Here is an 11,041-nt window from a genome sequence, read left to right as displayed (position 1 = left end):
CCCATTTCGCTTTAATAAAGTTGTCAACCCACGATACTGGCGTGTGAAGTGCTCTTTGAATATACACAGTGGGAAAATGTGTGGGCTTAACTAAAAAACTCATGGTTAGTGTTTCGTACGTGAAGATCGAAAGAATTAGTAATTAAGACGGCTATACTTAAGGAAAGTATTAATAAATTAAAAAATTATACGATTGTGAAACTCTTCTTTCAATCAGTAATTCAAATTGCTTACGGTTAAATGAGTTCAATTTTAACAATTAAAGGATACGGAAAACCACACTTCGGTCAGTGTACTTTTTCTGAATTGTCAAGAGTTCGTTTTGCAATTCGATTTGGAGTGCTTAATTGTGCGCGCATAACGGTAAACTTTTCGAAGGCCGAAGAATTTTAGGACTCGAGGGGGAGGTAGACCCCTCTAAACCGCATTTTTATGAATGAAAAGCGGGAGGCGAAAAGCTCGACTTATCCCCTGAGCTTTGCCTATAGGCCTCTGGGGAGCTTCACCGAGGAAACCCAAAAAGTGCGCGGAGCTTTAGTGCAAAAAACACATTTTCACCAAGCACATTTTCATTCTGTTTGTTGTTCTCTCTGCGTGCGGTTTGTGTTCTCTTTATCTGCCCTTTGTAGGCTTTATAAATTACTTATAATTTCCCAAGACTGTTGCCTTTTCCCAGTAATAGTGAACGTAGGATAATACGGATTTATTATCTGAATTGATATTCATATCCGCGCGTAATTCCAAAAATGCGCGAATGGCATCATTTGGCCAAGCCAAAAAGTGAAGACCCCTGTGATATAAGCTGGCCACAATGGGCATAAAAAGCTCTATGGCCAGTGTATCCGAGCTTTAGTCCCGTTAGTCGCACCATCAGCTGACCCGAGCAACAACAACCTGTGCGGAGAAACAAAGTTTCGCGCTAAAAATACCCAAAGTTCATGGTCAACGTCTTGGGCGGAGCGGGCTGATTGAATCCCTGATATTGGCATCCCGACATGGCCCTGATTCGCTGCTGCTTCGAGCCGCCGGAGCTGCCTGAGTTCTTCGACAGCTTTGTGCAGAAGTGCACGGATCCCAGTTGTAAGTACATACATACATATATGAAACGGGAATTTATCTAGAATGCTATATGCTACATACATGTAGACTAAAAGTAGTAAGAATATTTTAAGAAAACAAGAATATTCATTGCCCTCAAATACATACATGTAGACTAAAAGTAGTAAGAATATTTTAAGAAAACAAGAATATTCATTGCCCTCAAATAAGAAATAAAAATATTAATTAGATGTTTATTAAATGTTATATTTTTTTAATTGCGTAGAGATATTTGAAATAAGTTGATACGGATTATAGTCAAAGTTATTTATAATTATCTTTTCTACCTATCTATCTTTATTTGGCTTATGTATTATACAATAAAATAGACCTGGGCCTAGGTGATTTTAGATTCCATCTGCAAATCCCAAAGATCATTTGCCATAAAACTCTAAGAACATATATAATCCACGCACAGTGGGCATAATTTGCAAGTTTACGACTACAGTTAGAAATTTACAGTATGGCAGTGTTCTTACACCGTACTCTACACAGTATTTGCATGAGCTTCGCGCATGGTCACACCGCATGCCTATCGATAAGTCGGCCGAGAGTGTCTCACCCACGAAAGGAAAACAAAAGAAAAGTCGTAGCTGCGCTCTTTTATCGCTGCGGTTTATTATCTAATGCCGCGATAAAGACCCCAAGAAGCGAATCGCGACGCTAAAATGCCTGGTAAGCGGTCGGCGGGGACAGGTGTCATCCGCTTGGCGTGCCACGGGCCATTGAGCAAGATGACCTCGCCACCAGGCAATTGGCCAGGAGGAATGACGACACCGACTAATCGATGGACGTGGGTGGTGCTCTGTGAGGCAGCGCGGAAGTCAGGCGGCGAAAGCCATCAACCTACGACCGATGAGTCGTCCAATCATTCAAACAGCAAAACTATAGTCCACTGGGGCGAATATCGCGATAAGATTAAGCGGAAAATGGTGGTCGCACCCAGTCGACCGGAGTCGGTTTTCACACTACCACTATTGCCTCCACCACCATCACTCTGTCCAGCGGAGCGGTGGCGCCATGTTCACCTACCGCTGCATCCACGTCTGTCTGCCCAATCCCTCTAACCGCTGTGCATTTCCCTTCGCTCTTTTAGGCTGCTGCGGGTGCTGCTCGGCGCTCAGGCCGCGCTACAAGCGCTTGGTGGATAACATCTTCCCGGTTAACCCGGAGGACGGGTTGGTCAAGTCGAACATGGAGAAGCTCACCTTCTACTCCCTGAGCTCGCCGGACAAGTTGGACCGGATTGGGGAGTACCTGTACCAAAAGGCCACAAAGGATATTAACCGAAAGCGTTACAAGTAAGTGCTTCGAGAACTCGCTACGTAATCTGCTCGCTAATCTTTGTTTGTGTTCAGACTAGCCGAGATTGCCATGGAGGCCATGGACCTGCTTCTTCAGGCTTGTCATGCCCAGACCACACTTAACTTGTTTGTAGAGTCCTTCCTACGGATGGTGCAGAAGCTTCTAGAGGACTCAAACCCCAACCTTAAGATAATGGCCACCAATTCGGTAAATCCCCACTAGGTAGTCCGCTAGACGTGGCTCTATTCATACCTATGCTCTTGTAGTTTGTGAAGTTCGCCAACATCAACGAGGATACACCATCTTACCATCGACGATATGACTTTTTCATCTCGAAATTCTCTTCGATGTGCCACAGCGATGCGGCTAGCATGCGAGACAGTCTACGTCTGGCGGGAATTAAGGGCTTGCAGGGCGTTATCCGGAAAACGGTGTCCGACGATCTTGTGGAGAACATCTGGGAGGCGGAGCACATGGAAAAGATTGTGCCCTCGCTGCTTTTCAATATGCAGGTGTGTATTCTCAAGGACTTAAACTCTATTTTGCCGTTCGATGATGGATACAGTCGTCCATCACAGTTGCCGGTCTCATTGGCCTACTATTGTACTAATTTCGATGTATTTTGCATTTCGTTTTTGGTGTATTTTGTTAATGCAAACCAAACCCAAACCAACCACAACACAACCAACACACAACAACAACCAAACAGTTTTGTGTAAACGTTATGTTCGTGAAGAAAAATTTACTGGCGGTAATGATCAAATCGAATTGTTCCATTACATAAGCATATTAGTAAACTCTGATTAGTCACCTTTAGCGTCCGTTTAGATCTCTATACTAACATATTTTTTATTACTGCAGTCCGGGGATCTAACGCCCGTAGAGGACGCCACCAATGTTACGCCACCGGCCTTGGCCGAGGAGGTTCTCCGCGAGCTGGTGGGACGCGCCTCCTTCGGACACATTCGCAGTGTGCTAAAGCCGCTGCTGACGTAAGTAGCACCCCCGGAAGAATAGCAACTCGTTGCTTATCAGAGGTTTACCCTTTCTTATTTATAGCCACTTGGACCGACATGAGCTGTGGGTGCCCAACACATTTGCCATTCACACATTCCGCATCGTGATGATCTCCATACAGCCGCAGTACTCGTATACCGTGGTGGAGACGCTGATGCAGCATTTGGATAGCAACTTTAAGTCCTCTCCGAAAACGCGCACTTCGCTCGCCGTTGTTCTATCGAAGATTATTGCTATTGCAGCGGGAGAGAGTGTCGGTCCCTCGGCCCTGGACATCATCAACAACCTGTTGACCCACCTGCGGACGAGTGTGAGCACTACCAGCGAGATTACACCAGAGGAGTCACAATACCAGGAGGCGCTCATCAACGCGCTAGGCGAATTTGCCAACCATCATCCCGACTACCAAAAGATCGAGATCATGCTATTTATCATGAACACCGTGCCGGACCTGTCCAAGAAGAGCAAGGGCGACCAAATGCTGCAGAACATTCTGCTTAAATCACTGCTCAAAGTGGGCACACAGTACAGCACCGTCTCCTTCGAAAAGGCATTCCCTGCCTCCTTCCTGCAGCCGCTGCTTAAGATGGCACGTGCTCCACACAATCCCACGCGCATGGTTGTGATGCAAATATTGCAGGCCCTTCTAGATCGCCATCAGAATGAGCAGGTGCTCAGCAGCGTTAGTGTAAAGCCATACCCGGCACTCTCGCAAGAGCCGCCCTCGCGCTCGGACATAATTTTCACGCACAAATACGGCGCCAACATCATGCAGGCGTTGATCGACTCCATGGCACTGTCGGATCGGGTTGATGCCCTGACCTCCAGTTTTAATACCGCTGCTCTACTCATCGTAGAAATGTCCTGCAACGAGACTGTGCAAGAGTTCCTTCTGTTTATCCTCGGGTAAGATTGCCTCGGTAGTATTAAAAAACATTTTTCTTATCGTTTGGTTTGCCCTGTAGAATCCAGCAGGTAGCCAGCACAGTGGACACTCTGGGCAACGTGCACAAATGTAGCCTCCATGCCATCTCAATTGGCCTGCTAGTGCTCATCTCGCGTGTTAGTGGAATCAACAACCTTTTGGAGTATGCTCAAAAAATAGTGGACGCACGGCGTGAAGAGGCCAGCCACTTCCTTCCCCCACTGCTTGAGCCCAAGAAGCTAGCCGGAAAGACTTTTAACCTGGCTCTGCCGCACTTAGCCATAGATAAGTTGGCGCTGGGCGAGTGCTTGCAAAACGCGGACATGGACGCCCAACGTCTCAATACTGGTGCTCCGTACTCGCTTAACCAAACGGATCACCCAGGACACCGCCACTCTTGGGTGGAGTCGGTAAGCAACCAGCTGACTCAGCGCAACAGCTCAGCGGATCTGACGGTCTACAACGGCGATGTGGACAGCGTTAGCAGCTCGCCAGGAGTGTGCAAAAAGCTCCTTGCGCCGGAGTTTAACTTCGATGCCATGAAGCGAGCTCTGGCGGAGCCAACCGAGGCCGCGAAGCGGGAGCAGCGCGAGCGCCAGATGCAGATAGTTCGCACATTCCGCGAAGGCGAGTTCGACGATCTTATGAGACGCACAGAACCAAAGGTGAGTAGAAAATCAGATCACGATATCAATTTTCTTCTATAAATTTTCGTGTTATTTAAAATACAAAATATAGTACTGTCTAACTGGCACTGCTTTTTAAGATAGAATTCAGATACTTGTACCCCAGCACTAAACATTTTCTTTTATTTTGTACGTTAAAAGTATTAATCTACAAGTTAATGAACTCCTGATATCAAGTGTAGTGAGTTATAAAATTAATGTCATGGTTTCCATTTACTTCCAGCACGATCTCATTCAGAACCGCCTTAACGAACTTTTTAACTCGCTAGCCGTGGAGCGTCAGATCACTCAGAGCGACACAAAGTCCAGTCAGTTGCAAGCCAGCAATGAGAAGCCCATCTACGAGACGAACTTTCCGGAACTCTTTTACTATTAAAACGTATTCCTCGAACTATTCTATAATCAATTCAACTATATCTATAGCCCAGAAAGCGAATTTGTTTGGTGTATGTATGGAACTAGGTAAATCTTATTAAATTTTCTGTTGTTAAATGCAAACAATTCAATTGTTAAACGACCCTGAATATGTACTTTGAATTAATTGTTATACAAATACATATATGTATACAAGTATATTTTAGACTAGTGTATTCAGATGTTTTCAAATTTCCCCCAAAATGGGACGTGCTGGAAAAAAGAGTGGAGTAAGGTCACAACCTCGCTGCCAAGCCGCCAAGGCAACGTCTATCAGCGCATATTCGATGCTAAAGCACAAGGACGATGGCAATGGACGCAATCCGTTCTTCCGTTTTCTGGCCCACTTTCGAAAATGTTTCAGCAACTGCCTTGGTCACTTGCCCTCGGGTCGGGTAACTCTTATTGCCAGCAAGGTGTGGAATTGCATGAGTCGGACTGAGAAAGAACCCTTTATCGCTGCTGCGCGAAGATTTAACTACACGTACCGATCGCGAAGCAAGAAAGTCAACTGGGTCCTGGAGAAACTGCGAGAATCCGCTGCTGGAGTAAGCCAACCCCAGGCACAGGGGGTGTTGATAAATTCTATAAGGTCTTGGCAGGAATCCGTGCTGAAGGATCTCCTAGTCCTCGATTACAATCAAAACTATTTGCATTAAGTGTAATCTTTAATAAATGATCACTCAAGGTAATAGTTACTGTGCGTACATTTATCGAGTAAAAATGTGTTAGGGACAGTAATTACATGCGTTGAACTTGCAGGATTCGAAGACGCTTTAACCCTAATTTGTTTTTTGCGTTTTTTTACTTAAACGAAACAATTAATCTTAAAATTTCGAATTTACAAACTATATGCAACGCCTACATTGTGCGAGGGCACTAGGTCGTGCGTCTAATCCAAATAAGTAGATGACGTAAAGCGTCATTACATGATACTAGTGATGTAAACGATATACAAAAATATAGATCTACGCATTCCAAAACGATCGCGGATATGCTTATGCTCAATGTACAAACGTCTAGATAGAGTGATCAGCCGTAGCTGATCGCGATAGTGATAAACGAATTTACAAAACAACTACAACGAGCCCGAACTGCAGCGGGAAAATGAACAAAAAATGGTGGTACTGGTACTGTTTTGGTGGACTGCTTCAATGATCGTGCTCAGCACGCCAGTTGTCCGCAGACCCCGTCCGTTTCGCTAGCCGACCAAGCGATTCTGGGCCGTGGGGCTGGCGAGGATGGTGTCGAAGGCTCAGAGTCGCCAATGAAAACGGCCGAATCATCAGCACTGGACGGGGTCAGCGGTCTGTCGCTATTTGTTCCGATCTCCGAAATGGGTATGGAAAACGAGGTTGTCGCCTCCTCGCTGAGCGGAACAACTTCTTTAAAACTCTGATTCGGTGGCATTACCACCAGCATGTTGATGGAGATGAGCAGTGGATGCACCAACTTCGGATCTAACACCATAAGCGGCACCTCCTCGTTCTTTTCGAGGCTAAGAGAACAGATTTCGGACGTTTGGGTAAAGACTGCCTGACGCTGGGCGTTTATTGAAGTCACTGTGGTGCGGACCATGAACTTGCGCTTCGTCTGCAGGCTAAGCACTCGTTCGTGCTCGTGCCGATGGTGGCGACGAATGTTCAGTCTTCGCGAGTCCATGATCAGGATGAGATCCATACCAAAGTTGAAGCCCGTCCAGCGCCACTTCTGGTAGCCAGGCTCAAGCAACAAACGTCCGCAACGCATGCAGTTCTCAAAAAACTGCTCATCGTCCAGCTGTTGAGGACTACTGTGAAGGCAGAACAAAAGGATTTCAGTTTTAACTGACATCATTTCAGGTAAGGCTAAAAGAAACATACCAATCCTCCTGTCCATGATCGATCCGTAGTAATGCATCCCAGTGGTTGTGAATGTGCCGATACAGCCACTCCTTGGGTATAATATTGTCGTTGTATATGATTTTCAGATCCATGTAGTGGTTGGTCAGGTACTGGGTTCGTAGCTTCTGGAAGACCCTCACATAAGGCTGTCCCTCGGGCGTGGCCAAGAACGAGCGTTCCTCCATGCGGCTGGTGAAGTACGTCCACTGGATGACATCACCGCTGGGCGCGTGCGTTTCCACGCCGGCGTTTACCAAACGCTCCTGCGTCCTTAGCGCCTCCGCCCGCTGAACCGGGTCCTCTGGATCGTAATCGGGATGCAGTCGCAGAAACATCCATGTACGCAGTAGAGTGTACAGTGAGAACTCCGTCTGCATCACATACAAATCGGGACTGGCCGTCAGGGCACTCATCAGCTCAATGGAGATGTGCCGAAGCAGGTTCGGTTGCTTGCTATAAATGCTTAGCAGATTGATCTGAAACCACTGAAAGGTGGACTTCTTGACCCCGATCACACCGTACTGGCAGGCGGCTTCATAGTACTGAATGGCTGTCTCCGGACTAATATTATCTACCATCACCTCGGCACACTTGTCGATGATCCCGTCCAAGTGGAACAACGTGGCTGTGGCCAAGACCGATATAACATCAGCTGACTCGATTTCGATCTCATCGGAATACATGGATCCAAAGACAGCATCCAGGCTAGCCACTGTGATCCGGTCGTCCAGGATTGTGATCTGAATAAAATTCTGCTGCGCTTCCCGCCACGTCCCATTGAACATAGTGTAGAAGTAAGGACTCTGGCTCAGGTATACCTTATGCAAATGCCACACCTTGTCCAAAGCCATGACAGCCACATCCGAGTTCTTTTCCTCCTTAAAGAGCGCCTTGTATATGTATTGGGTGGTAGTAAGAAGCTTTTTTCTGCGGAGGTCAAGATATTGAGTGATGGTTGGACGTAGAACGGCAAGCACTTACTTTTTGGGCTGTGTGGTGTCCAACTGGGCTGTGTCATCCTTCCCCAAAGAGGAATCAGTGCTGCGCTTCCGCTTCCGTCGACTGTTGAACACCTCCGCGACGTTCATATGCATAGAGCCCACGATTTGACCCATGGCTCGGCGCAGGAATTCTTACTCTAAAACGAAAGTTATTACATTTACAATTTTTTTTGTAGTGTTCCCTAGATGATGCGGGTTTACAATAAAAACAGGGCCTGTTATCGATCTAGCAGATTGCGTGTTAATGGTGCCCTCCAATGGAACCAGTTGACCCAGTTTCGTTCCGCCAAACTGTAACGCCAGCCGCTGCTAAGGCGGAGAAACCTTTCCCGTGTGGGCGACATTACAAGCCCTAAAACCAAGTTGAAAGCGCATCCATTCATGTTATGGTGATGTCATCAAACATCTGAGGTACGTCAGTTGCAATCAAAATACCCGATGATCGAGCAACTTAAAAGCATTTGTAGATCGCAAGTGATAAGTATTTATTGCTTATCTTAGTAATCGCGGGATTTACTGCCTTACAAAAATCAGTAGCTAACCTGATGTCTAGTTAAGTCGTTTTGATTAGGTACGCAAGCTTGACGATAGATTAGTTAATAGATTTACTTGTGTTTTAACTTGTTTGAATCGTAAATAAATATATTCGCCGCAAATAATATTTTAATTCAGTTTTAAAAGTGTGTAAAGATAACATTTCCTTTATGTTAGAAAGTTTAGAAGGTCTAATAAGATTGTGTGCATGGAATAACATAACCCAGTTAGAATCACAGAAGCATTCTTTTAAAGCGATTTTAAAGACCTGAACCGCACTGTAGCGCAAACATTTTTGGGTAATTTTGAAGGGGCGGGACTCTATAATTAGAATGAGATCAAACGAGCTCGATTCCATGCGCGTTTCATGTAGTGTTTATGCTTTGCCGCCAAATGCTGGAACTGGACGAGCGGATGTAACCATGTCAAGGCCGCGCTGGAATCTACACACGTACATTTGTACATAAATTGTATGTGTATTTTCTGCCCATAAACAATCAAACGGACGCTTTCGTCACCTCATTGGACCTCATTGATATGGAAGACCAGACAGTCGAGCTCGATAATACTCGCCCTACGATTATCTATACGGACGCAGACCCAGCTTAAAAAGTTGATGATTTAGCCGAGGTGGAGAATATTGGTTTTGGTGTGCCGCAGTTCCGAAAACAAGAGTAGTGTTCAAAACCGGTTCCCAGAGCGTGTATTTCTTATAAGACCAAAACAAGACGATTGCAGCGCTTTAAATTACGTCACCAGTTGACGCTAGGGAGAGTTAATGATAAAGAGAGAAACAAACAAAAGGGGGTGGACGGACCGAAACCATCAAATAAAGTTGGAACTCCAAGTATAACCCGAGTTTCCTTAAGTCGTAGTTTAAAAATTTGAGGAAAAAGCCGAGGATAATTAATTTTAATTAATATGTAAGCACTGGCACTCAAAAACAAGTTTTCACGCTTCACAGATTTTATCAACTGCAGCTGGGAGGCAAATGTTTCTATTTGAAATGGAAGTTTAGGTTTATTGAAACATATGCATATGTATGCCTTTCTCTTTGAAGACCCACCGCAAACATTTTTAAACGACGATGCCACTTAAGAGACAGTATTAAGAACTGGGCTTTTTTTTTTAAGACATGTGTGATGTAAAAAACACAAAAAAAAATTAATGTTGCCCAAGGAGTTAACGGCTAAATAACGTAGGTGATCGTCGAAAGAAGCCAACAAGCATGGGCGGAGACTCGAACTCGCGCACGGATTTCGTCGGGAATTCCAGTTGCTTTAGACGACTGAGCTACGGCAGCTGGAAAACTGGGAACGTCGGAAATCGGATAGGTGTTTAAAGCAGGTTAATTAGTGTGGTTAACCTGCATATAAGTCCACGAACCGCACTTTTTTATTTATGGATGCGAAATCAGCTGATTGATAGCGCAAAAAGCGTGTTTATTCGCACTATTTACGATTGACTGTTGTTTGGCCCTGATAACACGAGTTGGGAGATATGGAAAACCGATCACCAGACCACCAACTTTTTCTAAATTTTTTATCCCCCTGTTCCTGGCTGCGAAGTGCAGTTAATCCATAGCTATAAATAGCAAACAAAAGTGAATTCGGTGGGTGACGTAGTTGGGAAAAACGGGAAGGGGAGGGTGGATAACATACGAAAGAGAGAGAGCGACATAGAGAGCGCGCTAACGAACGACGCAAAACTGAAGGAAATAAGGTACACAAAGGGGAACTGATAAACGAAACTTACGGTAAATATGCAGTTACAGTGCCGTGCTTTTATATAACTGCAATTGCCTCCACCTTCCCTGGCTTCGTTACAATAAATAAAATAAACACGGACTAAAATTCTACGCGAGTTCGAATGGTCATGCGGTTTAAGCCATTTCAATTCCGTACACCATCAAATTTATCTCTGTTTTGCTGCAGTTGGCTCTCTAAACGTGTTAGTTATGGCCACCCTCCGATACCACCACTTGCATTTTGATTTGAACGCTACTATCGATATTTGTTGATACTGCGTTCGGGGTGCGGTCACACTTACCGCTTTTCTAAATATTCAAATGAATTGCTTAAACCCTTCTTCAGTTGACCTTTTTTAGTTTTCCTCTGGAAAAATTTTAAAAATAAAAATTCACTTTAATAATGGTAATGGTTGTTTCAATTTGCAACT

The 11,041-nt window shown here is 45.1% G+C and overlaps 3 protein-coding genes across 7 annotated transcripts; 2 read left to right on the top strand and 1 right to left on the bottom strand.

The window, feature by feature from the left end:
* The first annotated feature begins 614 nt into the window (after positions 1-614).
* LOC120458500 (protein EFR3 homolog cmp44E) lies at positions 615-5,604 on the top strand. Of its 3 annotated transcripts, none has more exons than XM_039646171.2 (9): positions 615-1,080; positions 2,195-2,399; positions 2,457-2,610; positions 2,670-2,915; positions 3,113-3,154; positions 3,265-3,395; positions 3,463-4,326; positions 4,386-5,010; positions 5,255-5,604. In XM_039646171.2, exons 1-9 carry the CDS (start codon positions 996-998, stop codon positions 5,405-5,407), a joined length of 2,505 nt encoding a protein of 834 aa, XP_039502105.1. In that variant the 5' UTR covers positions 615-995; the 3' UTR covers positions 5,408-5,604. The 3 variants fall into 3 exon arrangements, with proteins under 3 accessions (XP_039502105.1, XP_039502113.1, XP_039502120.1); XM_039646186.2 differs by lacking the exon at positions 615-1,080 and adding an exon at positions 1,620-1,773; XM_039646179.2 differs by lacking the exon at positions 3,113-3,154 and having other exon boundaries at positions 619-1,080.
* Positions 5,605-5,645: 41 nt separating this feature from the next.
* LOC120458541 lies at positions 5,646-6,137 on the top strand. Its single transcript, XM_039646224.2, has one exon. The coding sequence runs from the start codon at positions 5,649-5,651 to the stop codon at positions 6,102-6,104; it is 456 nt and encodes a 151-aa protein (XP_039502158.1). The 5' UTR covers positions 5,646-5,648; the 3' UTR covers positions 6,105-6,137.
* Positions 6,095-10,847, bottom strand: LOC120458520 (protein germ cell-less). 3 transcript variants are annotated; one of them, XM_039646204.2, is made up of 4 exons: positions 10,619-10,847; positions 8,310-8,466; positions 7,308-8,255; positions 6,095-7,234 (listed from the first exon to the last, which is right to left on the bottom strand). In XM_039646204.2, exons 2-4 carry the CDS (start codon positions 8,441-8,443, stop codon positions 6,610-6,612), a joined length of 1,707 nt encoding a protein of 568 aa, XP_039502138.1. In that variant the 5' UTR covers positions 8,444-8,466; positions 10,619-10,847; the 3' UTR covers positions 6,095-6,609. The 3 variants fall into 3 exon arrangements, with proteins under 3 accessions (XP_039502138.1, XP_039502147.1, XP_039502131.1); XM_039646213.2 differs by having other exon boundaries at positions 6,095-7,237; positions 8,306-8,466; positions 10,619-10,846; XM_039646197.2 differs by having other exon boundaries at positions 6,095-7,237; positions 10,619-10,845.
* Between the last annotated feature and the right edge of the window lie 194 nt (positions 10,848-11,041).

This window comes from Drosophila santomea, chromosome 2L, assembly GCF_016746245.2.
Source record: "Drosophila santomea strain STO CAGO 1482 chromosome 2L, Prin_Dsan_1.1, whole genome shotgun sequence".
NCBI classification, from domain to species: domain Eukaryota; kingdom Metazoa; phylum Arthropoda; class Insecta; order Diptera; family Drosophilidae; genus Drosophila; species Drosophila santomea.
The sequence above is the reverse complement of the archived record's forward strand: the minus strand, read 5'-3'. Positions and strand labels throughout refer to the sequence as shown.

Excerpts from the sequence above, each read along its gene's own strand:
- LOC120458541 (XM_039646224.2), top strand. The coding sequence starts at position 5,649 with ATGGGACGTGCTGGAAAAAAGAGTGGAGTAAGGTCACAACCTCGCTGC.
- LOC120458520 (XM_039646197.2), bottom strand. The coding sequence starts at position 8,443 with ATGGGTCAAATCGTGGGCTCTATGCATATGAACGTCGCGGAGGTGTTC. Across the intron at positions 8,256-8,309 it reads GACACCACACAGCCCAAAAA|AAAAAAGCTTCTTACTACCA; the intron begins GTAAGTGCTTGC and ends TGACCTCCGCAG. Across the intron at positions 7,238-7,307 it reads GATCATGGACAGGAGGATTG|TAGTCCTCAACAGCTGGACG; the intron begins GTATGTTTCTTT and ends CTGCCTTCACAG.
- LOC120458500 (XM_039646171.2), top strand. The coding sequence starts at position 996 with ATGGCCCTGATTCGCTGCTGCTTCGAGCCGCCGGAGCTGCCTGAGTTC. Across the intron at positions 2,400-2,456 it reads ATTAACCGAAAGCGTTACAA|ACTAGCCGAGATTGCCATGG; the intron begins GTAAGTGCTTCG and ends GTTTGTGTTCAG. Across the intron at positions 2,611-2,669 it reads AGATAATGGCCACCAATTCG|TTTGTGAAGTTCGCCAACAT; the intron begins GTAAATCCCCAC and ends ATGCTCTTGTAG.